The 27,831-nt window shown below is 36.6% G+C and overlaps 1 protein-coding gene across 5 annotated transcripts in view; it reads left to right on the forward strand.

The window, feature by feature from the left end:
* ATRNL1 (attractin like 1) overlaps positions 1 to 27,831 on the forward strand; it is an 802,849-nt gene that overhangs the window by 493,327 nt on the left and 281,691 nt on the right. For 4 of the 5 annotated variants that reach the window (XM_061403577.1, XM_061403579.1, XM_061403580.1 and 1 more), the window contains one exon: positions 22,657 to 22,764. In XM_061403577.1, coding sequence (XP_061259561.1) covers positions 22,657 to 22,764 — 108 coding nt within the window. Of the gene's footprint in view, positions 1 to 22,656; positions 22,765 to 23,771; positions 27,563 to 27,831 lie in introns of those variants that run through there. The other variant, XM_061403581.1, reaches the window with a different exon arrangement.

Below are 27,831 nucleotides of genomic sequence, written 5' to 3' on the forward strand. Positions count from 1 at the left end.
GGCATAGTCAATAAAGCAGAAATAGATGTTTTTCTGAAACTCTCTTGCTTTTTCCATGATCCAGCAGATGTTGGCAATTTGGTCTCTGGTTCCTCTGCCTTTTCTAAATCCAGCTTGAACATCTGGAAATTTATGATTTACCTGTTGTTGAAGCCTGGCTTGGAGAATTTTGAGCATTACTGTTCAGCTTCAGCTTTTTCAGCATTACGGGTCAGGGCATAGACTTGGATTACTGTGATATTGAATGGTTTGCCTTGGGAACGAACAGAGATCATTCTGTCATTTTTGAGATTGCTTCCAAGTACTGCATTTCGGACTCTTTTGTTCACTATGTGGGCTGCTCCATTTCTTCTAAGGGATTCTTGCCCACAGTAGTAAATGTAATGGTCATCTGAGTTAAATTCACCCATTCCAATCCATTTTAGTTCACTGATTTCTATAATGTCAATGTTCTGTGTCCTTTTTGACCACTTCCAATTTAACTTGATTCATGGACCTAACATTCCAGTTTCCTATGTAATATTGCTCTTTACAGCATCAGACTTTACTTCCATCATCAGTCACATCCACAACTAGGTATTGTTTTTGCTTTGGCTCCGTCTCTTCATTCTTTCTGGAGTTATTTCTCCACTGATCTCCAGTAGCATATTGGGCACCTACTGACCTGGGGAGTTGATCTTTCAGTGTCCTATCTTTTTGCCTTTTCATACTGTTCATGAGGTTCTCAAGGCAAGAATACTGAAGTGGTTTGCCATTCCCTTCTCCAGTGGACCACGTTTTGTTAGACTTCTCCACCGTGACTCATCCATCTTGGGTGGCCCTACAAGGCATGGCTCGTAGTTTCATTGAGTTAGACAAGACTGGTCCATGTGATCAGATTGGTTAGGTTTCTGTGATTGTGGTTTTTATTCTGTCTGCCCTCTGATGGAGAAGGATAAGAGGCTTATGGAAGCTTTTTGATAGGAGAGACTGAGGGGGAAACTGGGTCTTGTTCTGATGGGTGGGGCCATGTTCAGTAAATCTTTAATCCAATTTTCTATTGATGGGTTGGGCTGTGTTCCTCCCTGTTATTTGACCTGAGGTCAAACATATATGAAAACTATTTAAAATAAAGAGAGCAGTTAACACAATATTCAGGATATAGGTCTCTGGAAGGAGAGAGTCACAATGAGAAAGGAACAGAGGAGCTTAAAAGATACTGATAAGTCCTTTCCTTGAGCATCTGTGAGTAAGTGGACTGCTACAATAAAGTACCACAAATTAGGTGGTTTGAAATAAAAATTTATTTTCTCCTAGCTCTAGACTCTGTAAGTCCAAGATGAATACATTGACAAGACTAGTTCCTTCTAAACCATGAAGGAGAGTCTGTTCCACACACCTCTCCTAGCTTCTGGTGGTTTGCTGTCAACCTTCGGCATTCCTTGGTTTGTAGATACATGACCCCGATCATTTTCACGTAGAATTCTCCTTATGTCTCTGTCTCTTCACGTTACATTCCTCCTTCTCTACACATTCATCTGAAAGCCTCCCTAGCCCACCAAGCAGTCACTCCCAGTATGTATAAAGTGACCATTCCTTTCTGTCCCTGCAGCTGGTGTGGGTTTCTCTTTTGTGGAATATTTCAATTGTGTCCTGTCTTTCTGTTCTCAGTGTTTAGTACAGGACGAGAATCTGATCTGCACTCAGTAAATGTTCGCTTAACTAAGCCCTGGATCTTAAATAACTGCATAAATTAGTTTACATTTATGTTTCTCTTATGTTTCTCTGACCTTGACCAGACTACCAATTTCCCTTTAAATTCTGAAAACTAAAAACTAAGGTCCTCCGTTTCTGTTTTTCAAGTGTAAGTACACATTACAGTGATTCAAATACTAATACAAATTTTTAGCATTACAGGTAGAAAAATGTTCTTCTTCATTTCCCAGGGTTTTAAATAGGATTGGTAAAAATCATAGAGGTATTGGTAAAAATAATACAGGGAAGGAATACGCTGTAGATTACTTGTCACACCGGATGTCTTTTCATTTTGTTGAACTTATTGAATTTTGTCTCAAGCCTCATTTTACTCTAAGTCTGTGCTCCACCACAGACTAACTCTCTCCTTTGCTTAATATTTAACATTCACAGTACATTGGTGAGTGACACATGAATATACTTTTAAGATGTTTGCTATGCTTTTAGGACGAGCCCCTAAATAGTTGAGTGAAATACATTCACTATTCTATTTCTCTAAATTACCTGCTCAGATCACAGGGATTATGACAGAAAAGAGTTTGTATGTGCTTTCCGGTTGGTTACTTTCTGAAGAATTTGATGACTTTTTCAGCCTTGAAAAAATTAGTTTAGGTGGCATATATTACTTACTGACAGACATGGCTGTCAGCCCACCAGGCTCCTCTGTCCATGGGATTTCCCAGGCAAAAAGACTGGAGTGGGTTGCCGTTTCTTCCTCCAGGGGATTTTCCCAACCCAGGAATCGAACCCACATTTCCTGCATTGGCAGACAAATTCTTGACCACTGAGTCACCTGGGAAGCAATACTTCTAAAAGAAAAGTACACTTAAAACCACATCTGCTTACCCTCTGACAGTCTAGAGGTCAGAAGCCTACAGTCAGTTTTACTGAGCTGTCATCAAGGTGTTAGGGCACAGATCAGATCAGATCAGTCGCTCAGTCGTGTCCGACTCTTTGCGACCCCATGAATCGCAGCACGCCAGGCCTCCCTGTCCATCACCAACTCCCGGAGTTCACTGAGACTCACGTCCATCGAGTCAGTGATGCCATCCAGCCATCTCATCCTCTGTCTTCCCTTTCTCCTCCTGCCCCCAATCTCTCCCAGCATCAGAGTCAGAGTTAGGGCACATCCCGTCCAGAAATTCTAGAATCCATTTTCTTGCCTTTTCCAGTTTCCGAAGTTGCATTCCTTGCATTTACATGCATTCCTTGGCTCCTGGCCCCTTTCTCCATTTTCAAAGCCTGGAGTGTAGCAATCACATTGCCCTGGCCTTCATCTTTTGTAGTCAGGTCTTCCTCTGCCTCCCATTATAAAGACACCATGATTACATTTAGGATCCTTCTGACTAATCCAGGATAATCTCCCTATCTCAAAATCCTTAATTTAATCTCATATGCAAAATCTCTCTTGCCAAGTACAATACTGTTCACAGGCTCCATGGATTAGAACCTGAATGCTTTTCTGGTTGTGGTTGTTTGTTGTTGGGGGCCATTATTCAGCCCACCACAGCTGTTATCTGACCAAATCAGACAATACACTTTTCGTTACTGTGACTTTCATTTTATCCATGGATTTATTTAGTATCAATATTGCTTCACAATTTTAGACCCAATTCAAAATTCTGACATAAAAACATAATACATAAAGACATCTGATTTGTATCACACTGACCACCAGATGGCAAGCTTTGTCACTGTATTCTTAATCCTAATCTTAAACTAATTCCACAGTCTAAATATGCCAATTTAAAGTCAGTTAAAAGCCACTCAGTTTGGGATCAATTGAATTTTTATTATACTAGATCATTTCTGATGAGATTAACTACACACAATCAATTTTTTTTTTTACATTGTCCTACAAGCCACCTTAATGCTTCTGAAACAGATTACTTAATCTAGTTCTAACATCAGTAAAAGATTCTTCAAGTAACATCTAATATCAATAAAAGATTCTTCCAGTATGGTATTCAATTATTTTTCCAAAAACTACTTGTATATTTCCTAAATTTTATTGACTATATATAAATAATTTGAGTTAAGATAAATAATTGACTATTGACTAATATTTATTTAATTGTAACTGACCATTATTTATCTTAATTGTAATTGTTTATGTACAGGATTTCTTATAAACTTTGTTTTATTAATACTTTTATCTCAGGCAAGTACTAATCCTTGCCACTTTTATTCTGTAATATCGCATAATTTATAAATAATATGCAAAATATGCCAACTGTTTATCATATGAAAAGTTATTACTTTATTTCTCTAGTGTTTTTGTCTTCCAGGCATACAGTCTCATGATAGCGGTTCAGAAATTCAGAGGCATAGAAATAATGACAAATACTCCCCTTTTTATACAGAAACTTCTATATAAAAGTTGGGGAAAATATAAACTTAAGTGAATTAAAATTCATGTTCTAAAGATAAAACTTCCTTCCCTTTCCTCCCAGGCATAGGGATATAGATATAGTTTAGATATAGATACTGTAAGTGAAAGTTGCTCAGTCGTGTCCAAGTCTGCAACCCCGTGGACTATACAGTCCATGGAATTCTCCAGGCCAGAATACTGGAGTGGGTAGCCATTGTCTTCTCCAGGGGATCTTGGAATTCCTAACCCAGGAATTGAACCAGGGTCTTCTGCATTGCAGGTGGATTCTTTACCAGCTGAGCCACAAGAGAATCCCATAGATGATTTAAATATAGTTATATAATTGGAGAATGGCACCCCACTCCAGTACTCTTGCCTGGAAAATCCCGTGGACGGAGGAGCCTGGTGGGCTGCAGTCCATGGGGTAGCTAAGAGTCAGACACGACTGAGTGACTTCACTTTCACTTTTCACTTTCATGCATTGGAGAAGGAAATGGCAGCCCGCTCCAGTCTTCTTTCCTGGAGAATCCCAGGAACAGGGGAGCCTGGTGGGCTGCCGTCTATGGGGTCGCACAGAGTTGGACACGACTGAAGCGACTTAGCAGCAGCAGCAGCAGCATATAATTGGAATAATTCTTTACAGTGATCTTTTTTATTTTGTGCTTCATGCAAAATATTGTATCAGTTATACAATGTGTGTGTATTCATTGCTCAGTCGTGTCCAACTCTGAGACTCCATGAACTGTAGCCTGCCAGGCTCCTCTGTCCATGGGATTTCCTAGGCAAGAATGCTGGAGTGGGTTGCCATTTCCTTCTCCAGGAGAATCTTCCCAGCCCAAGGATCAAACCTTGGTCTCCTGCATTGCAAGCAGATTTTTTACCATCTGAGCCACCAGGGAAGCCCATTAATTGTACTGGTCCTCCCCTATTCCATCTCTTCACCCGTCAACCTTAAGTAAACATCATACCAAATCATGTTTTTTTAATATATATATATACACATACATACATATATGTATATAATTTTTTGTGATTTCTGGTTTTTTGATTATTACCCTTACTTTTCATGTAAAGTTCTATCTTTGGCATATTCCAATGTCATTAAAATTTTTTTGAAAACATAATTTTAATGGTCATAAATAATTAACCTTTTGGTAATCCAGTTTATTTGGCCAAATTGTCCTCACCTTTTCACTAGTATAAGCTATGTTTTGGCAGAAATTTATAACTCTTGTTTGTGTCTCTGATTGCTTCATTAATATGGAGTCATAAAGTGGAATTACTGAATCAAAGGATATATGCACTAATGATGTTCTTGATACCTATTAGCAAATAGCTTTCCAGAAAGGCCAAATCATTTGGATTCTCTTAATACAATTACTGAAGCTTTTCATTAATTTTTGCTAATTAAATTAAAATACTCTAATGTTTTCTTGTTACCAATTTATCTTATGAATCTCTTTCCTTTTAAATTATTGATATTATATACATAATAAAGTATATCTAAAAATCATCATTATCCAACCTACTGTACTAATATTGGAGGATATATAGATGGATATATAGAGGATATATATATATGTATAATATAGATGTCAAGAATTAGATGCTGGAACAGAGAATAAATACTCTTTACCTAATTAGCCTAGGGTTCTCTAGCTTCTTATTTTGGGACTAGACTGGTATATATGGGACTAGACTTTGGAGAAGGCAATGGCACCCCACTCCAGTACTCTTGCCTGGAAAATCCCATGGACGGAGGAGCCTCGTAGGCTGCAGTCCATGGGGTCGCTAAGAGTTGGACACGACTGAGCGACTTCACTTTCACTTTTCACTTTCATGCATTGGAGAAGGAAATGGCAACCCACTCCAATGTTCTTGCCTGGAGAATCCCAGGGACGGGGGAGCCTGGTGGGCTGTCATCTCTGGGGTTGCACAGAGTCGGACATGACTGAAGCGACTTAGCAGCAGCAGACTTTAGCTAGTCCCATATATACTTTATGCGTTACTGTTCCTTGAGAAACTCGGAGCCTGACCTCACAAAGTTATTGTGAAGATATAATCACTTTCAAAGTGTGGTATTCCTAAAGGACTCATTGTGTTAATGAAAAGGTATATCAGTAGATAATACTTAAAATAATATTTGAAAATTCATGAACTCTTGATCTCTTTTTAATGCTGTTTATTTGAAAGGGTTCAGAGATCTTTTCATAAGAAGAGAGTACTATTTCCAACATTATGCTCTGTCTTCCTGCCCTTTTGTTTGCACTAACAAAAATCTAGCCAGATTTGATGCATTTTTCTCTGAAAGGTATGTTTTGCATCATTTCCAGTTAAATGTTTTAGGTCAGCAGAATATAGTGAATTATCATAAATGTTATTGTAAGTTCAAGCTGAAATGTTAGCAGCAGAATTGCTATAGGGTAGCATTTAACTCATTTATTTACTTTGTGTATTTGCTAATGTCTGTGGTACATATTCCTTAGACTGATGAGCTTACCATAGCTTCTAACTTGAATTAAAATATTATTTTGGTCTCTTTCTCTTTTTTAATTTTGTGGTCAATGCAACATTTAAACTAGAGGATCATTTGCTTAGTCATTTCACTTTTCGTATCAAGTAAACAATAATTTGGGAAAATAAATTATAATTGTTTACTTAGGATTCTTAGAGAGGAAACATGCATGTGTTTTGTTGAAAACTGTGGCATTCTGTGGATTGAGTAATAATTTATGTGATAGTCTTTTATTACTGATGTAGAGAAGAGCTGTATGAAAAGTGGCAGAGGCAATTGAATTTTCATGCCTACTTTAATAGTATTTATAAAAACTCTTTCACTTTCCTATAGTCTATATAATTTCTTTGAAATTTTGTCTACTTGGCTTTCCAGTGGCTGATGGATATATGATGGTTTCTTAGTTAACAAATCTTTAAACATCTAGAACTGTGGCAGAGTTCCTTTCCTGTTTGTTGGCATGTCACGCATTCTGATACCATGCATGTCCAACTCCTATGTATTGCAGTGTTTGGTAATTAAAGCTTGTGTCGAAGGAATGGTTGATACAAAGGTAGCTATGTTTTTCAAATCCCGGATCACAAACTAATTCCAATGTGTCTGGAAAGTAAAATCTTATTTCCTGTGGTTACTCTAACTAAAAAAGGAATAAAAAATGCAGAGTGAAAAAAGATTTGTGGGATTCAGAAATGAGATAGTTTGAAAGATTCTGAGAGAAAGAAGGCATGAAAGAAAGGAATAATATACAGGATTTTGTAGTATGTAGAAGAAGGATAAAGGACTCTATTCTCAAAAAAGCAGAATTGCGAGATAAAATAATTATTCTGACCCAAATTATTTAATGGTCATGATGTGGCTCATTTGAATTCTACACGTACTTTAAGTGTCTGTCTGACAGACTTCTTAAGGCCTTTAGTACCAGTCCAGCCTATGGAAATATGATCTTTTTCTGAGATCCTAGCATCTGTTTATGTCACTGACTTGACAACTCTTCACACATTTGCATTTCTGACTTGTTTTGCCACTAAAGTATTCTATTGTCAGTTAACATTTCATACCTTAAATCTCAATTTTGTAAGTAGAATATAAATCTGGAAGATAAGCACTCTGCCCTAATTCTTGTTAAACTCCACAGCCTTAGCCAAGCATCTTATATTATGGAAGATTCTCAATTTTCTAGTGATTGATTGAGTGTTCCTTGGACTGCAAGGAGATCCAACCAGTCCATCCTAAAGGAGATCAGTCCTGGTTGTTCATTGGAAGGACTGATGTTGAAGCTGAAACTCCAAAATTTTGGCCACCTGATGCAAAGAGTTGACTCATTTGAAAAACCCTGATGTTGGGAAAGATTGAAGGCAGGAGGAGAAGGGGACAACAGAGGATGAGATGGTTAGATGACATCACCGACTCAATGGACATGAGTTTGGGTAAACCCTGGGAGTTAATGATGGACAGGGAGGCCTGGCATGCTGCAGTCCATGGGGTTGCAAAGAATCGGACACAACTGAGTGACTGAACTGAACTGACTGATTGAGTGTAATATATACCACTGTTCACCAAATAAACTAACTCACCCTATATTAAAAGCTAAAATAGCATTGAAAGAGCGTGCGGACTTGGGTGAAATTTAGAAGCTTTGAAACATGTAGTTCATGAGTAAGTTATTTGTTTTGGTCATATGATAATCCTGAGATGAAGGACTGGGGCTTGTGAGTCAAGATAGTATCAATATAAAGGGTGTGATAAATGGAAAGGGGGTACATGAATCAGATTATTTACATTTTAGAGATCGTGGTTCTAATGAGTACTGAACTGGAATTAATTCCAAAGTGTATCCCTTGGGCTGAAAGTGTGTTCAGTCGTAATTGCAGGACTTATGATAAATTGTCTTTGCCCCAAGACAGATTACAAAACTGGCACTGAGTCAAGAGAGAGTAATTGTAGGGGAATAGAAACCCGTCTGGACATCTGCTAGAAGGCACATTCTGCTGAAAGCTGAAGATAGGGTCAATTCTTGACTTGCTTTGTTGACAACTTCACCTCTCAGAAGGTTGAGGGAATAGTGGAGGTCCAGGTTGGGGGAGTATAAGTCCTGAGAGAGAGGGGAAATTGATTATATCATTTTAGAGTATATAAAAGTGAGGAAAAGGAACATAGGCACTAAGCATATATGTACACCAGATTTTAACAGGATAGATTACAAAATGTTTACAGAAAAGCTGTTTGATCACATGGCAGGAGATGCTAGAATAAAATTGACTATCCTAGCAATTAATCATTCATTTGTTTATTCCTTGATTTAGTTAGTAAAAGCAATGATGTTAAGAAACTCTAAAGCAGCTGGTGAATTAAGACCAGACCTGCGCTTCTTACTTTTTTGTTAGGTTAACTTGACTAATACATCTATGATATGCTGCAGATACAATGTATCAATGCATCTTGACTTCAGCAAGAGATTTAACAATACCTGATATTCTCTTAAAATAAACAGAAAAGTGTAATACTATAGATATTACTGATGGTTTCTGAGGAGGGGGCAATAACTAGCACTCTCTTCTCCACTTATCTTCCAAATAAACATGAATTAAACAATTAAATGGATGTTTCTAAACATAATGAACTCCAGAATTAGCATAGTTATCTGCTGTAGATAATGCTAGAATAGAGCATAGTTTGCATGTAGGAATCATTCCAGATAAGTTGTGAGATGAATGATCAGAGTAGAATTGACAGGTTTTTCCTAAGAATAAGAGAGGCAGACCTGAGTTGAACAATCCCAATTCATCAATACAATAAGTCACTCCTCCTCCTATTGTCAATTATGACATTGATTATACACCCTGAGGAAATAGATCAACAAGTTTTCCAGATAACTCTATTCTCAGCTTCAGGACGGAGGGCACCAAAGCCAATCACGGCTTCTCTGGATAGTCTCTTGGTAGCTGTGTGTGTGTGTGTGTGTGTGTGTGTGTGTGTGTGTGTTAGTTACTCATTCATGTCCGACTCTGTGACCCCATGGACTGTAGCCCACCGAGCTCCTCTGTCCATGGAATTCTCCAGGCAAGAATACTGGAATGGTTAGCCATTTCCTTCTCAAGGGGATCTTCCCAACCCAGGAATCCACCCTGGATCTCCTGCATTGCACGCAGATTCTTTACCATCTGGGCTACCAGGGAAGCCCTGGCACCTGTAGCAGTCAGTTTTTATTTTATATTCAGAAAGCCCTGAAATGGATTAGAACAGTACATATATCAAATCAACTTCAATGACACTGTTTACCTAAAGCTGGGACTTTATCTGCAATCTATCCCCCATCTCCAGTTCAGTTCAGTTCAGTCGCTCAGCATGTCCAACTCTTTGTGACCCCGTGAACTGCAGTACACCAGGCCTTCCTGTCCATCACCAATTCCTGGCGTTTACCCAAACTCATGTCCATTGAGTCGGTGATGCCATCTAACCATCTCACGTAGTCCCCTTCTCCTCCTGCCCTCAATCTTTCCCAGCATTAGGGTCTTTTCAAATGAGTCAGTTATTCGCATCAGGTGGCCAAAGTATTGGAGTTCCAGCTTCAACATCAGTCCTTCCAATGAACACCCAGGGCTGATCTCCTTTAGGATGGACTGGTTGGATCTCCTTGCAGTCCAAGGGACTCTCAAGAGCCTTCTCCAACACCACAGTTCAAAAGCATCAATTCTTCGGCACTCAGCTTTTGTTATAGTCCAACTCTCACATCCATACATGACCACTGGATAAACCATAGCTTGACTAGACGGACCTTTGTTGGCAAAGTAATGTCTCTTCTTTTTAATATGCTGTCTAGGTTGATCATAACTTTCTTTCCAAGGAGTACACGTCTTTTAATTTCATGGCTTCAGTCACCATCTGCAGTGACTTTGGAGCCCAGAAAAATAAAGTTAGCCACTGTTTCCTCATCTGTTTGCCATGAATTGATGGGACCGGATGCCATGATCTTAGTATTCTGAATGTTGAGCTTTAAGCCAACTTTTTCACTCTCCTCTTTCACTTTCATCAAGAGGCTCTTTAGTTCTTCTTCACTTTCTGCCATAAGGGTGGTGTCATCTGCATATCTACAGTCCATAGAGTGGCACAAAGTTGGACACGACTGAAGCAACTTATAACTCACCAACAAGGCAACTCACTGTCTTACTGTTCTCTTTGCCGTCAAATGCTGTTGACCTGGTCATGGGAATAGAATAGGGCTTGACAGCTGTTAGTCATGTTAGTTGGAAGTTGAAAGGATCAAAGAAAATTCTGCACTCAAGGAAAAATACGTCAAAACGACAGTAACAATAAAATATGAAAACTTAAATATAATATGAAGTTTTGAATTTAGCTTAAAAAATTTACTTATAGAAGTGTTAAGTACGGAACACTTGCTTTGATCAGAGTTCATGTGAGAAAGACCTGAAATCGTTGATTGGTTCCAACAATAGCATGTTTCTAAACATAACAGGAAGCTATTTTTAAAGAAATAGAAAAAAGGTATGTTAATTTAGAAGATTTAAGAGGGAAATTTCTACCATATTCCACAGTAATCAGATCACATCTAGAATATTGTGTTTACTTTACATTTTAAGAAGGTCACTGAAAAACCAAATGCTGAAAACCATATTATAGAAAGTTTTGTCTTCCTTAGGAGACTGAGTAAGCTCCTTGAGGATAAGACTGTGTTTCGTATTGCTTAAACATGAGAACCTGACCCTCTTCCCTGAACTTTGGTATATTCCATAAATGTCTGTTGCAAAATAATGAATGAAAAATTTGAATATAAGAATTGTTTATTTGAATATATTAGAAAAGTTTCAAACACATAACAAATTTAAAGCAGTTTTAGTGATATTAGAAGTATCCTATTTAATTTTAATGGTTCACAAATGTCCCCAAAATAATGAACTTTCTAACAATGTTATAAACCTTTAGGGGAAAATACCATCTTAATGAAAAGTGGTTCTTCTGCTAGATATATTCAAGGATACTAGACAACCATCTGTCAGAAAAGTAATAGTACTTTTGATCCCACTTTAAAGGGAAATTTGGACCAGGTAACATTTAGGATTCCTTCCAGCTCTGATAATGAGTTATTTCAATGAATCTGTTATGATCATTGATTGTCTGATTTTTGTGATTCTGATTTTTGTGGTTTAACACACCATTCCAAGTGCGTAGGAAAGCCAATTTATACCAGTCATGAGTCATCTATGCTGCGTCAAACTGCCCTTTACATTTTAAAAATCCAAATGATTAAAATTAGCTTTTTAAAATAGTTCTATCATACCTACTTTCAGAAAAGATTGAAAACAAATAATACTGCATATTAATCTGTCACAGTGATTCGTCTGAGCATCATAAGTACCTTCCAATGGAGAATTAAATACATTATAGTAAGTAGATGTCTTATTTTACAACAAAATATTTTACAAAAGAACAATTTTTAGAGTTTCTCAATAATGAACTGAAAATGACTCCATTAGCTAATAGCAAAATAATCACATTTTCCTTAAAGGAAAAAATATTTTTAAAACATTGTTTAAGAGGAAAATGCCAGTGTTTGAATCATTTATATTTTCAGGAAGATTTTAAGTACCTCTTGAAAAACTTCAAAATTATTGTCACAAACTAAAATGTTCAATATGGACTCCTTATACACTAAATGTAAAAGCTAACCGGATTATGTAGCATTTAGAATTTCTTAACCTAGAAGCGAGCATGTTGTGGTTCAGAATTGAAACTTGAGCTTTGTATTGATTCCCAGAATCAGGGAGGAAAAAAAACATCTTTCTTTCGTAAATTAATTCTTAAGGGGGGAATAAAGCTACTGAAGGGTTGATCTGAGTTTTATTGTAACAAGAGCCTCTAGTCATAAATGACTGGCACACAAGCAAGAGTCGATGTGTCGTTTCTGTTGTAATCAGCTGCTTTTAGATTTCCAGGCGTCAAGGTTGACTAGATCATGCTGAGTGCCGCGTGGCTGTCAAAGTCATTCCTTTGCTCTTCTTGAGAGCAGCACAACTATTTTCTCCTCTTGCAACTTAGGCCTCTAACTTGGGGAAGTAATATATTCTACAGTGGGGCTATAGGGGTATTCTTTGTGGGTAAAAAATTTTTTCCAAGTGCAGGTTTCAAAATTTGAAGTTATTTAGCTTCTCATTGTTGCTCTTTGAGGAGTAATATGTATTAAACATCCATTCTAGTGATCTAGCTTTTAAATGACCTTTTCAGTACTCATCCTTTGTTCATTTTGATTTGCTCAGATAAATTACAACCACCTGGCCTTTTGTATTAAAGAAGGTTACATACAAAATTGACCTTTCGATTCTTACTGGGAGAGCTAGGTTCATTGTATTTGAGATTAACTGCTATTGCTATTTTCTGGTTATGTCTTGAATAACTTTATTTGAGGAGGGTAAAGCCTATTTCTTTTGCTTGTTTGTTCCAAACTACTTCTAACACCAGAAGAATGGGCTGTCTGTGCAATACAAAAGGAAATTATGTTTAAAAAAATAATCTGATTTTTTTGAATCCTATGATGCCTGATGATATGTATATGTTATTTCAATTTCTCTTAACCTTGATAAAACCAAAATTATCCTTTGACCATCTGCTCTTTGCCCCCTTGCTTAATAAAACTCAAACTTCTTTCTTTTTGTTGAACACTTCAAGCTCACACTTAAAGCCTGAGGAACTCTGGAACTTTGTATTTGCTCTTACCTCTGCCTGAAAAGTTCTTTTTGGCTTTATTTGTTCCTGTTCCACTCACGTAATATTGCGCTTGTTCCCCTGCATTTTGTGGTCTCTATTTAGTTAGGGTGAGCTCTATGGCTATGGAAATATTTTATGTCTGGCCTGAGACATTGAAAAGTCCATGCAGGATTCTCTAGTCTCTTTTCTGCCTTTACACTTAAGGAATCCCTGGGTTGAAATGGTAAGAGTCTTAGGACTGGAGCATCCATATTGCTAAGTTACCAGATGCGAAGTTACCTGGAGCTATAGAAAGTTTATGTGAGCCAGAAATACACTTTTTTTGTGTTAAACTGAGTTTTGAGAATGCACACCTACTCTGACTGAGTATTCAAGGTTTCAGGTCAAATGTGATTTCCGCAGAGACCTTCTGTAATCCTCCTGGTCTGAAGCACCTTCTCTCTCCACTGTCTTTCTCCCAACCCTTATGTATTTTCTGTAGCGGTTTTTTTCTTTAATATTTTCATTATTTGTTTATATATGTATATGTTGAACAAACAAGACTTTTATCTGCTGTTAACTATGCTTTTAAGTGTCCAGAGTAATCTTCAAAATTGTCAATAAGCATTTCATTTTTTGACTTTTTGTTTTAATTGTCAAAAAGTACAAACAGAATAAAATACTGCCTTACAAAACTCTATTAAATTTTCTGTTGCTCATTAGAAAAGATGGTCTTGTATCAAGCAGTACCTGAGTAGTTGGCTGTTCTAGATGAATCCATTCTGCATGATTTCTTTCATCTGGACATGAGATCATCTTTGGCAAAGTCAAAATCAGTGATGCCATCTCTGTCAATGTAGAATTAAGAATCCATATTTTAATTTTACATTTGTCCAAAGTAACCTTCAAAAATGTTTGCAGTAATTTTACATGTCTTCAGGTTTTAGCTCACTAAGAAACAGATAAGGTTCTGTTGCTTTCAAATCCAGGCCACTTGAATAATTCCTCCAGATCACAAAGTTCCCCCAGTTGTCACCTTCCATTCTCCCAGTAGATGGTCTAGAGGGATCCCTGATATTTTTTTGCATGCTTACTTGCTCAGTTGTGTCCAACTCTTTGCAACCCCATGGACTGTAGCCCACCAGGTTCCTCTGTCCATGAGTTTTCCCAGGCAGGAATACTGGAGTGGGTAGCCATTCCCTTCTGGGGGGATCTTCACAACCCAGGGATTGAATCAGAGTCTCCTGCATTGCAGGTGGATTCTTTACCCTCTGAGCCACCAGGGAAACCAATGTTCTTTTAGTAGCATGGAAATGCTGGCTACATAGAAACAAAAGACTCACCTCATATATCTGTTCCTAGAAAAGTGTCTGGAACACAGAGCTTAGTAAAACCTATTCACCGAGTGAATGATCACAGCCAAATGTAGTCACCTAGTAAATCAAGAACTTCCTATCAAATTGTTCTAAGACTAGGCATTTATTTATTTATTTATTTAGGTGGAGAGAGGGAAGGGAAGGAATGAAAACTCTGCCTAGAATCTAAATCTAAATTCTTCAAGATTCACCCTTTGGAACACCAAATAAAGAAGAATTTCAGCATCTGCTTCTGTTCCTTAGGAAATTCCTTGACAACACAGTAACAGTTGACTGAGAATTGTTTTCTTTTTAAAAAATATTGATTTGTTTTATTTTTTGGATGTGTCAGGGCTTAGTTGTGGTTCATGGGCTCCAGAGAGTACAGGCTCAATTGTTGTGATGTATGAGCTTAGTTGCCCATGGCATGGGGGATCTTAGTTCCCCAATCAGGGATCGAATCTGCATCCCTTGCACTGGAAGGCAGATTCTTAACCACTGGACCACCACGGAAGTCCCTGAGAATTGTTTTCTTATTGCTACTGCGTGAAGAGATGGACCACGTGATGTAACAGCCATGCTTGTTTTCTCATCAGTGAATTATACAAGACATGTTGCCATGTGTAAGATAAGAGTAAGTATACACAAGTATATCATCTGCATAATCAAAATTTTGCATGGAATATCAACTGTTTACTGTTACTAAGTTACAGATGATTTTCTTTTGAAAAAGTGTTCACAAGATGGACTTCTCCATTAGTGTAGTCAACAGACACACAGTTGATGAAAACCAGCAATTGACAGAGCTGGAACATGTATCAATATTGCATTTAGACTAGAGAGAAATGATGAACCTACTCGTTCTTTGCTAATTTTCCTAAAAATATTAAGAGAATTGTTGGCAAATGCTAGCAGTTTCTGGAGTAGATGTGGGAATTTGGTAGGGATGGTGGGGCTAGTGAGTTTTACTTTCTTTGTTTGCTATACATCACAAACCAGCTTGATCTCTCTAAACAAAGGGTTTGACCAGGGTCTATCCAATGATATGAAGCTTAACTTATTTGATAAGCAACCTTGTAGGGTGCTGCAAATTACAGCTTTTGTATTAAGAAATGTTCCATCCTTTTAATATTAAACCTACTTTCCATGAGGACTTATAGTGATTGACATGTACAGACAGTTGTCGGATGTTCTTTCCATTTTCTTGGCTTCAAACTTCAGTTGGGAAGAATTGTGCCATCTAAGAAGTATGGTTTTGGTTTCGATGATGTTTAATTAATAATGCATAACCATAAATATATGAGGATAAGGAAGATCTGTCATGCTCTCTTTCTTTTGTCATTTCCTAAATTAACCTAAACAAAGCCAGCTCAGACTTAAAATGCCCATACTCACAAAAGTTGAATGTCTTTTTCTGTAATTCCTGTCAGTAGAAAGCTTACTCTTTGTGACCCCATGGACTATAGCGTGCCAGGCTCCTCTGTCCATGGAATTCTCCAGGGAAGAATACTGGAGTGGGTAGCCAGCTCTTCCCTTCTCTAGGGGATCTCCCCACCCAGGGACTGAACCTAGGTCTCCTGCATTGCAGGTGGATTCTTTACCATCTGAACGACCAGGGACGCCCTTTAAGACCTTATTGCATGCAAATGATGGTGATGCTATCAGCCTCATAGTTTGTGCCTCTCTCTTCTTGATAATATTGAAAACTTTTAGAGTTCCATGAGATATATTTCACATGGAAGTTATGATATCATAAAATGGGTATGAATAAATGATACTTTTAGAGTCAAGATAATTCACTACAGAGTATAGGTCACATTGCACATACAACTGTGTAAACCCCAAAGCTTGGAAACACTGAGCTAAACAAAGGGAAGAAATAAAAGGAAACTTTAGAAACACATGTTTGAACTTCAAACCCATTCTGCACTTAAGAAGTTCTTATTTAGCAAATAGGGATGTGTAGGGAATTTTAAAGTTGTCTTGCTTGCTTTTATAATTTACTCCATTCTGTTTTAAGCGTGAATATATATTGATAGATTTGTTTATTAAAAGAATTTAAGAAAACAGTGGAGTTACATTTTGATTCTAAAAGAGGGCCAATTAGTTTCTAAAGACAGTAGTAAGTTAAATTATTGAATCTACTGAAATTGGAAAAAAAAATTAATAAAAGTGTCATCTTTTAGTGCTAGATTCGTAGATTCATAGATTTTTCTAGTGCTCATCTATTTACCCATTATAGGTCTATATAGTCTGTAGGTTAAAAAATCTCTGGACCAGAGGATCTATAGGTCCCTTTTAAGTCTAAACTCTGTGATGACTGTCTTTTATTCATATCAGTGATATGTTCAATGTTATTCAGATGACAACAAAGACATTCATTTGCAGGCATTAATCTTTATCTTGACATTTTATTTTGTTTTAAGGGCTTCCCTGTTAACTCAGACAGTAAAGAATCTGCCTGCCATGCAGAAGACCCAGGTTCAAACCCTGGGTCAGGAAGATCCCCTGGAGAAGGGAATGGCAACCCACTCCAGTATTCTTGCCTGGAGAATTCCATGGACAGACCATGGAGCTGCAAAGAGTCAGACACAACTGAGCAACTAACACTTTGAAATTTTATATAAGAGTTTTAGTTTTGAGTTTCAGTTACTTTGAATTATATATATAATTTTAGGAATATTCACACATACACTTTCACACATACATTGACATGAGTGTTTTATACTGATATAATCTCTTGGCATTTTAGAGAAAATATTGAACTTTGTATTTTGGAAAATTTAGAAAAATTTCCATTTCTACTCTCTTCTTCTCTCTGGTAGTAGGCTTGATGACAGTAAAGGTCGGTTTTGTTTCTGACATATTACTGCTTAAACAACAAACCTGCATACCTGAACAATCTACCTTGAATGTCTGCTGTGACCATTTGACAGTTAAGGACATTTTACTTTAAAATAATGAAGAAAAACTGAGTAAACTTGTAGCTTGCAGATTTAGTTATAAAAATGATAGAATTATCATGCTTTCCTAATTCATTGATGCACTATCCTTCCACTAAAAAAATGATCTTTTGCTTATTATACTTTGTGTTGTGTCTGTGTTAATAATAGAAATACTTTTTCATGAAATGTTGCTTTACATATAATTCAAGCTCCTTGTTCATTTTAGTATGTAAGCTCAAAAATAATGACTAAAGAATTTTGATTGATCCTTTTATACCTTTCTAAATCTAAATAATTTCTATTAAAATATGAATGCATTGTGATGACTTTATGGCAGTTTTCCTTATAATATTTATAGCATGGTAATAAAGTGAATGAAGACAGATAAGAAGCCTAGTGGTGATTTGTTGGATCCACAGAATTGACCCATTTTAAAAAAATGAATATCCCCTTACTTTTGAGCATAAGGCATACATTGTAGAATATCAGAACAGTGTGATTGTGTTAGTTGCTCAGTCGTGTCTGACTCTTTACAATTCCATGGACTGTAGCCCACCAAGCTCCTCTGTCCGTAGAATTTTCCAGGCAAGGATACTGGAGTGGATTGCAATTCCCTTCTCCAAGGGATCTTCCCAACCAGGAATCAGACCCAGGTCTTCCTGCATTGCAGGCAGATTCTTGACTGACTGAGCCACCGGAAAGCAGAATATCAGAGGACATATACTTTTAAAAGCTTCTTCATAATTCAGTTCAGTCATTCAGTCATGTCTGACTCTTTGTGACCCCATGAACCGCAGCACACCAAGCCTCCCCTGTCCATCACCAACTCCCAGAGTCTACCCAAACTCATGTCCATTGAGTCGGTGATGCCATCCAACCATCTCATCCTCTATCGTTCCCTTCTCCTCCTACCCTCAATCTTTGCCAGCATCAGGGTCTTTTCCAATGATTAAAATCAGTTTAATAAAAACTTGCCTTCAGTCACATTCAGGTGATACAGATTTTTATACTTTAAGTCACTCATTCATTGTCTAGTCATCAAATACTATTGACTACAAACTAAGTGCTGAGCAAAATAAAAAACAGAAATAAATTTTTGCCTTAAAGATTTCAGGAAAGCATGAAGGTTTGAGGAGATAGTGCCACACTAATATCATAAATAACTTGTAGATAAGATGATAACTTCACGCCTGGGATGGAGTGGAAGGGTATTTGGAGGTATGGGGGGAGGCTAGATGGAATCTGAACATAGGAGGCAGGCGACAGGAAGACAACTGGAAGCGAGTTGGTTACTGTTTTGATTTTTTTTTAGTGTGTGTGTTTTTAAAGATTATTATCCTAAATCCATTAGAGTTTTAGCTTTAGGGGTGATTGGAAAAGTCATTAATATGAACTTTGGGGACTAATATGATATTTGTAGTAGTATTAGCGTGTGGAAGCATTTCATATATACATTTGATAGAATCAATGACTGTTCTCAGTTTCCATCTGTAAGCATGGATTTTCATATTGTTTTTAATTTCATGGTTTGTTTTGTAAGAGACTTTGAATAATAAAACAACAATCATACATAACGAACATGATAGTAAGAACATCCATAATTTTAAAATGTCCTTCACCACAGTGGTTACAGCAACATGATTATAATCTATTGCATTATGATCAGTTTGTTCTTTTGGCCTTTTCTTTCTGCTGAATAATTGGCAACTGCAGATTAGTTATAAAATAGATCATCTGTTATATGGTTTCTTATCTATATACAAAATGTCAAACTTCATTTTATATAAAAATCACAACCAACAAATAATTTTTGAAAGTTCTTACGGAAGTACTCTATATTTCCTCACAATTTTTAGGTTGAGTTTTTATCATTTAGTCACAAATGGCAGGAAGCGGTTCCAAATTAAATTCATTTTTACCACAATCATGACATTTTCCAACTGTCTCGTAAATTTGCAACATTTGTTAAAAGGGAGACTAATAGAGCAAAATGTGTCTCTAGTGCCCAAGAAAATGGGCTTGTGGTAATTAGAGTGCCATCTTTAAAGACAAAGTTACGGCTTGAAATTTTAACATAATAATTGTACCAATGAACTGTTACTGAGTTCTCACAATGTGCCAGATTCTGTGTGGAGCAGTGCAAATGCTTTTAGTATTAGCAAAACTTCTAATAGCATTCCTCTTCCCGTTTAATAGAGAATAAGCCTTAGAAAGGTCTATGTAATTTGATGATGGTGCAGTAGGTAATGGGTGGAGAAACTGGGAATCAAAACAAGTTCTCTAAGGGCTAGTTGTAGGTGTAGACACTATTGATAGCCCAATTTTGCTATGAGAAAATATGAGGCTTATAGAGGTCTAAATAATTCAGAGAGGTATAAATAGTACCTTAAACGGCTACTAAGTGGAAAACCAGGTATTCAAACACAGATTTTTTTAACTCTAAAGTCTAACTAAATTGCCTGTCAGTATCATCATTAAATTTCCAGGAAATTTGAGTTGTAAGCATAAAATGTGAATTGTTTATGTCTCTTTTGTTCTGACACAGAAGGGGCAAAATTCAAGAAGTAATGCACATAGATGTTAACTGGCAAAAGAAAGGACGATTGTTAAGGACTCAGCCGAGAGCCAGGAATTTAGTAGCATGACAAATCTCACTTTTTTCCATGTTATTATTTTAGGGTCATCCTATCAAAGCAAGAGTGTTTTAGGATAAAACTTTTTACTCCCTCTAAGTTTCCCGGGTCAGAACCATTTCATTAGGTTCCCCAAAGTCAGAAACTTGGTACACTGGCCAAAGTCCTCGAACTAGTCCTCTGTTACGTGACCCCGAGTGAATTAATTTGGCGAATTCCCTGTTTGTAACCTCTGCTGTACACTGTCTTGTGCTCTCATTATTTTTATCTCACCGTATCTTGTTTTACGAACTTCAGTGTTACGGTCCTGGGCAAGAACAGTGTCTTTCCTCTTTGCGAAGAGTACTGTAGTAATATTCAGTTCTTAAAAACTGATGAAAACTCAATGCTCAGAAGACAAACTGGAATCTTTTAAAGTGCTTTTTTGTCCTATTGGTAAACTTTGTAAAATGAATAAAACTATCAATCACTGATTTTTCTTTATTATGAGTGTAGGAGGTGGTCAAAATAATACATTTTTTTCAGAGAAATCTAGTCTTTGTTAAAGATAGTGAATTTAGAATAATCATAGATTTACATTAAAATCTGTGGGACTGAGTTCTCATTAATTATATTTTGTAGAGCTTTTACTTTTAGGTGTAGCAAAAAGGCAAGGTGAAGAAACAAATTGTTGTTTTTTTTTAAAGAATCAGTTATAGGAGATGCCATTTATAAGCTAAGGGAAACTAGTAAAAATGAAGAAACTTTAATACAAATGTTAGAAAATTGCCTTAATCCAAACTAGAATTTATAGTTTTCTCAAGGGAATTATTATATTAACTGTAACAGAGGCAGTTTGTGTATTCCTGTGTGTGTATCTGTGTGTGCATTTATGTTTTATCAGATAAAAAGAACATGGTGTCTTCTACACTTAGCATCCACTGGTATTTGGAGTAACATTATGTTTGCATTTTGCATAGACACAGTATTCAGATCAATTGGCCACTCCTATCGAAAGAGACACAAATAAGATTCTCTTGGCCAGCAGCTGTATTTTTAATAGTGCAAGTCTGAGTTTATACTAAAGTGAATAATTTGGGTGATTTAGATCACATTTGCTTTTTACTCTGAATATGTTTTTAATATGTCTTCATTATGTATCCTCTTCTAAAAACACATACAATTTAAGACCTTGAACTCTAGCTAGGTAATAGTTGCATTATTTCTGTCCCATATTCGCAAGCGGATGTTCTCTCTTCAATAAGAAAAGCAAGCCCTTAGATTATGTTTGAGATGCTCATTACATGAACACTGTCACTGCGGTGTCACAAGTGTTAAAATAAAAATGTTAAAAATAAAGAGCCATCAGGTGTTGGCTTTTGTTCCTTCACCATGAGAAAGGGAACTTTATGAATGATGCATCACAGTGCTCCGTACATTTACATTCAAAGACCAGTTGTTAATGTTTTAAGTTACTGCCAGTGAATCTTTAGAAATCACTGTGAATAATGAAGCCATTCATTGTGTTCAAGGATTTTGTCTTCAGCGATAGGATTTTCTTCTCATTTGAAAGAGTGTTTAATTGCATTGCTCATCTACTTTTAATATTTAATAATAATTTTATTAGCTGTGTCGAATGAGGAGGGCAAGATTCGCAATATCTAGTACTGGTCATCAATTTTTTCTTATCATGACTTAATGAATATTATAATTACAAGGGGAGGCAGAAATATAAATTAGCTGGGTACTTGGTTGGGACTTGCTGGTTTATTGGTTTTTGTTTGGGCAAAGCCGAGAAGAGACGCAAAGAGAAGAAACAAATATCTGAAGAGTGTTTTAGAAGCCCTGGCACACGTTTTTGCAACCTACTAATCATTTAAATAATAAACACCATGGCTTTGAATAAAGTTAAAAACACTGACAATAAAAATCCCTGCTGGTGCTATAGCAATTGACAAGGGGGATCTTGATGACTTACAAGACTGGGGTCTTGGCGGGTGTATGTTCCTTTAATCTCTATTAATGCATTTTGACAACTTTTCATTCTCTTTTCTCAATCATTTGTACTGCTGTTTGCTTTCAGCTAAGACACAGGCATGAGTTATTTTGAGTGGAAAGACTTGGCACGCCTGTCATCATAATAGCAGTTTTTCCTTAAGTAGTACCTCTCACCTGAAGTTTTCAAAGTGCTTTTCACTCGGCCTATGAGGTGGCGGTCAGGAGGCACCATACATTTCAAGCCTATAAGGAAATATAACCCAGGCCATGAGGAGAAAATAATTTTCATTTTTATTGATCTAGATATGAATATGTGTATTACCTCTAAATTTTAGATGCCATTTTTTTTCCAAACAGGACTAGATATTGTTGAATTTAACGTGTCCTAAAACCTGTCTTAAAACAAGTGCTTTTTAACCCCCTCCAGCAACTGCTCCGAGAACGACAGCAGATGGCCAGCCGTCCCTTTGCGTCTGTTGATGTAGCCCTGGAAGTGGGAGCTGAACACACAGACTTTCTGCGAGGGTCATTAGAGGTAGGAACAGTGGTGGTGAGAGGGGACTGCTGTGATTTGCATATTTATATTACTTCTCTAATCTGCATCTGCTTGTGAAGCCAAACAGAGTCTGATTATCTAGAGTTGACAAGATTCAGCTACATATGTTATGCCATTTTCAAGGCACATAGTTTTAATAGTATGACATGAGCTGTAACAAAAGCCACTGGAGAGTCTATTAGTCTAGGCAAGAGTGACAGACTGCTCACCTGGCACCCTTTCCCTGTCAGATAGGAACTGAAGGAATTTAAGATACAGGTACGATGAAAGAAACAAAGCATCTGTATTTAGTCCTAGGAGTGCCCAACACCCCTCAGTTAACAGGTCACATCTATCTTTATTAACAAAGTTGACTATAAAAGGTGGGTGGAGATGAGTTGCATTTTAATTACATAGTTTCACTTTTTGAATGTTGAAGGTTGTAGAATATAGTGACTATTTTTATTTTATGGCTGTATTAGTACAGTATCATATTGCAAATGGGGAGATGGAGTATGGTGAAAGAGAAATGATTATGTGCGAGTAAATGTGGTTTTCAGATCTTGAAATAGTGCATGACATGGTTTCTGAAAATAATGGGGGTTCCCAAAGAGCAAAAATCCACAGATTGTGATTCACAACTCATGACAGCATTCTGAGGCATAGCAATTTTATTCTATGCTTATTTTCCAAATTTTTTGTTTTATACATGTTAAGATGTTTAAACAGAAAGATTTAAAAATACCTTACAGTTGAAATATTTTATTCACCTTTTAAAAAGTGCCCTTATGTGACTGACTTCATGTTGCTATATTTAGACTTTGCTTTTCTTTGAGGAAAGCAAGGGATATAAAAATAAACTCCTCCAAATACCTAGGCACAAATATAATTGATCTTGTCCATAAAATTTTTGGTTATTCTGAAAAAACTAAAACTAAATCAGACATGATGCACAAAGGACAGTTTTGGAAGACATTTCTCTAAGTAATTTTTTTTTTTTTTTTTAGCTTTTGTGTCCTTGATTTTTTACTACTCTAGATCACAGGCTGTCACCGAAGCTTAGAACATTAGATAATGTGTGGGTATATCTTCTATTGCTTAGGGAGAAGTGCTCTAATTTCTAACTTCGCAGTAAGTGCTCTAATTTCATTCTGACCCTTAATTTCAAATACCTTTAGTACAAAACTTTTAACAAATTGAAAACTCTATCTGAATCTAACTTCCTTTTTCTCCTCATCTGTTTAAAGCATTCTTGAATGCTGTTAAAACTCAACTCATAAGAGAAAAACAAATGTAAATGATGCATACGTAAGTTGAGATAAAACACTCATAAACTTAAGGAACAAATGTAATAAATATACATAATAAATAGTTTATTTTGTAGAGTTTAAAAACTTCTGCCTCTGCTTTCCTTTTGCTCACGTTTACTTGGTAGTCCTTTATTCGCGTGTTTCCGACTTCTCTGTGTCCTTTTGTCATTACTAGTTAGATGAATAATTGGTGTGTATCCCTTGTTTTCTAAAACTTAAATTCAGAACGTCACAGAAGAATAAAACCTACCTACCTACTCCCATTTAGAAAGTTTTCTGGAGATCTGGTTCTACTTACCAATGTGTAGTTTTGTTGGCTTTTTGTAAACAGCTTTATTAAAATGTGGTTCATATGCCATACAATTTACCTATTTAAACTGTGAAATTTAGGGGTTTTAGTATATCCAGACTTCTGTAACCATCACCAAAAATCAATTTTGGAACGTTTTCATCTCCCGCTAAAGAAACTCCCTTCTCACCCCCTCTTTTTCCTCAAGCCTCGTTCTCAACCATAGACAAGCCCTAATCTACTTTTTGTCCTTATGTGAGTTTCCTATAGTATATTTTCATTCCATTTCATATAAATGGGGTCATGCAATATGTGGTCTTTCGTGACTAGCTTCTTTTACTTAGCCTTAGTGTCTTTAAGTTTCATCCCACATTGTGGATGAGTATTTAATTTCTTTCTATTGCCAAGTAATATTTGATATTATTGATACAAGAGGGATGTCTCAGGTGACTCAATGATGAAGAATATGCCTGCCAATGAAGAGACATGGGTTCAATCCATGGCTCAGGAAAATGCCCTGGAGTGGGAAATGGCAACCCACTCCAGTATTCTTGCCTGGAAAATTCCAGGGACAGATGATCCTGGCTTGCTACAGTCCATGGGGTCACAAAGAGCTGGACACGACTAAGTGACTGAGCATGCACACACACATTATTGATATAGCACAGTTTGTTTTTGCACTTGTGAGTTGATGAACATCTAGGCTATTTCCACTTTTTGAATATTTTGAAAAATGCTACTGTGAATATTTGTCTACAAATTTTGTTTCCTTGCATTGGAATATATAAATAAGAATTGAATTTCTGGGTAATTTGGTAATTTTTTATTACTTGTTGAAAAGACTTTCTATCTACACTGAATAATCTTGGGACTCTTGTTTCAAATCCATTGACCATAAGTGTGAGAATTTGTTTTTATAATCTCAATACCATTCCATTAATCTATAGACATTTATAGTTTTAAATCTACAATATGACAGTACAATGCTATTTTGATTACTATAGTTTTGTAGTAAGTTTTAGAATTAGAAAATATGAGTCCTCCAGCTTTATTTGTTTTGAATGTTGGCTTTTCTGGGTCGTTTGAATTTTGACAGGAATTTTAGGATCAGTTTGTCAATTTCTGCAAAGAAACTCACAAGTACTTTAATAGGGATTGTATAAAATCTGTAAATCAACTTGGGAGAATTTACAGTATCTTAACAAGTTATGACCAACCTAGATAGCATATTCAAAAGCAGAGACATTACTTTGCCAATAAAGGTCCGTCTAGTCAAGGCTATGGTTTTTCCAGTGGTCATGTATGGATGTGAGAGTTGGACTGTGAAGAAAGCTGAGCACCAAAGAATTGATGCTTTGGAACTGTGGTGTTGGAGGAGACTCTTGAGAGTCCCTTGGACTGCAAGGAGATCCAACCAGTCCATTCTAAAGGAGATCAGTCCTGGGTGTTTATTGGAAGGACTGATGTTGAAGCTGAAATTTCAATACTTTGGCCACCTCTTGCGAAGAGTTGACTCATTGGAAAAGACTCTGATGCTGGGAGGGATTGGGGCAGGAGGTAAAGGGGACGACAGAGGATGAGATGGCTGGATGGCATCACCGACTCGATGGACATGAGTTTGAGTGAACTCCAGAAGTTGGTGATGGACAAGGAGGCCTGGCATGCTGCAATTCATGGGGTCGCAAAGAGTTGGACACGACTGAGCGACTGAACTGAACTGAACTGAACAATATCTTAACATGCACATTATTAAGGTGGTAGCTTTGTTAATTGAGTACCTTTATCCATGCTCCAAATAAACTTAGGATTCTAAATTCAATATCAGATTTTCTTCATCTTGATAAACAAATATGATTTCTGATATTTAAAATTCCCTATATCCATATATTTCTGATCTCAAGTAAATTGACAACTTAATTTTTTTTTAATTTCAAGTTGAAAATATTGTCCTTCAGTAATTTTTAGAGCTTAAATTGTTTTCTTATATGAATTTAATATCAGAAATAAATAATGGCTGCTAACTGCTAATTTATTTAATATTCTTTGGAAAATAATAGAGGTAGAAGCATAAGGTTTAAAATCATGTTTTGTTTTTTCCTTTGCATTTTGTAATTACTACTAACTGGAAGTTATCTCTCTGCTATATATACACATACATGTGTGTACATATACATTTGTATGTTGCATGTGAGATTTACTTTCCATTGTCACAGTACTCTAGATCCACTCCAAATCTCTCTTTTTATATACATAACCTAGTATGATGTGGCACTGATTTGCTTACACAGCAAAATATGAAGCCTAGGCCTGTTCTGAAATAACATTAAGGACTTTATTTAAACCTAGAAAATAAAAGTAATTTTAAAATTCCTTTGCTGGGTTTTTCTTAAAATTCAGAGTTTAAGTTCAACCCAAAGCCATAGGTTAGCTGGCTATTACTATTCTGTAAATATTCATTGAGTCTTCATAATGTGGTAATTTAAGGAATGGATTTCTTTCAAATTAAATTGGACTCTCATGTGCCACTCTGAGTTCCACATCTATATTGTCAGGGGGAGAATATAGGTGTAATATAGAATTATTTATACTTGATGCATCCGTAGTAATGGTTCTGTACACCAAAATGTTCTATTCTATGAAGTAGACATGTTCCTAAAAGTTTGTATGAGTTGATTATGTTTTTTTAATGGATGAAGAGTATTCAGTCTTCATACTGTGTGTAGTAAACCCTAGGTGTAAAAGCTCTTTGTGAGTAAAAAAAAGATTTTGGTGTGAATACTCACCCCCTAAATTATCTGTAAGCAAGTTTGAATCATTATATTTTTCTAAATTATAGTGAAAAATTAAGAACTTATTAAAATTTAATAAATACACTTAGAATATAAATTTATAAACTCAACTTGTCAGTTGGTTTTAAATTTATTGTAAGAAAAAAATAGGGTTATTTTTGTGATGACCTTGTGACCCATATAGTGTGTATTTATCAATTTTCTTCCACTAAGGAATAGCGTGATAATTTATAGTAACTGCTTAACAAATGTTTATGGCGTGCTGCGTATACGTCAAGTGTTCTTCTTAGCACTTTAGAAGCATCAGGGAACACAACAAAGAACCCTGTCCTCGTGGAGTTCATGTTCTAACAGGGAAAATAGGTTATTTAATATGTTGCTCCTGCTGCTGCTGCTAAGTCGCTTCGGTCGTGTCCAACTCTGTGCGACCCCATAGACGGTAGCCCACCAGGCTCCCCCATCCCTGGGATTCTCCAGGCAAGAACACTGGAGTGGGTTGCCATTTCCTTCTCCAATGCATGAAAATGAAAAGTGAAAGTGAAGTTGCTTAGTCGTGTCCAACTCCTAGCAACCCCATGGACTGCAGCCCACCAGGCTCCTCCATCCATGGGATTTTCCAGGCAAGAGTACTGGAGTGGGGTGCCATTGCCTTCTCCGTATTTAATATGTTAGGACATGG

This window comes from Bos javanicus, chromosome 26, assembly GCF_032452875.1.
Source record: "Bos javanicus breed banteng chromosome 26, ARS-OSU_banteng_1.0, whole genome shotgun sequence".
In the NCBI taxonomy this organism is placed as follows: domain Eukaryota; kingdom Metazoa; phylum Chordata; class Mammalia; order Artiodactyla; family Bovidae; genus Bos; species Bos javanicus.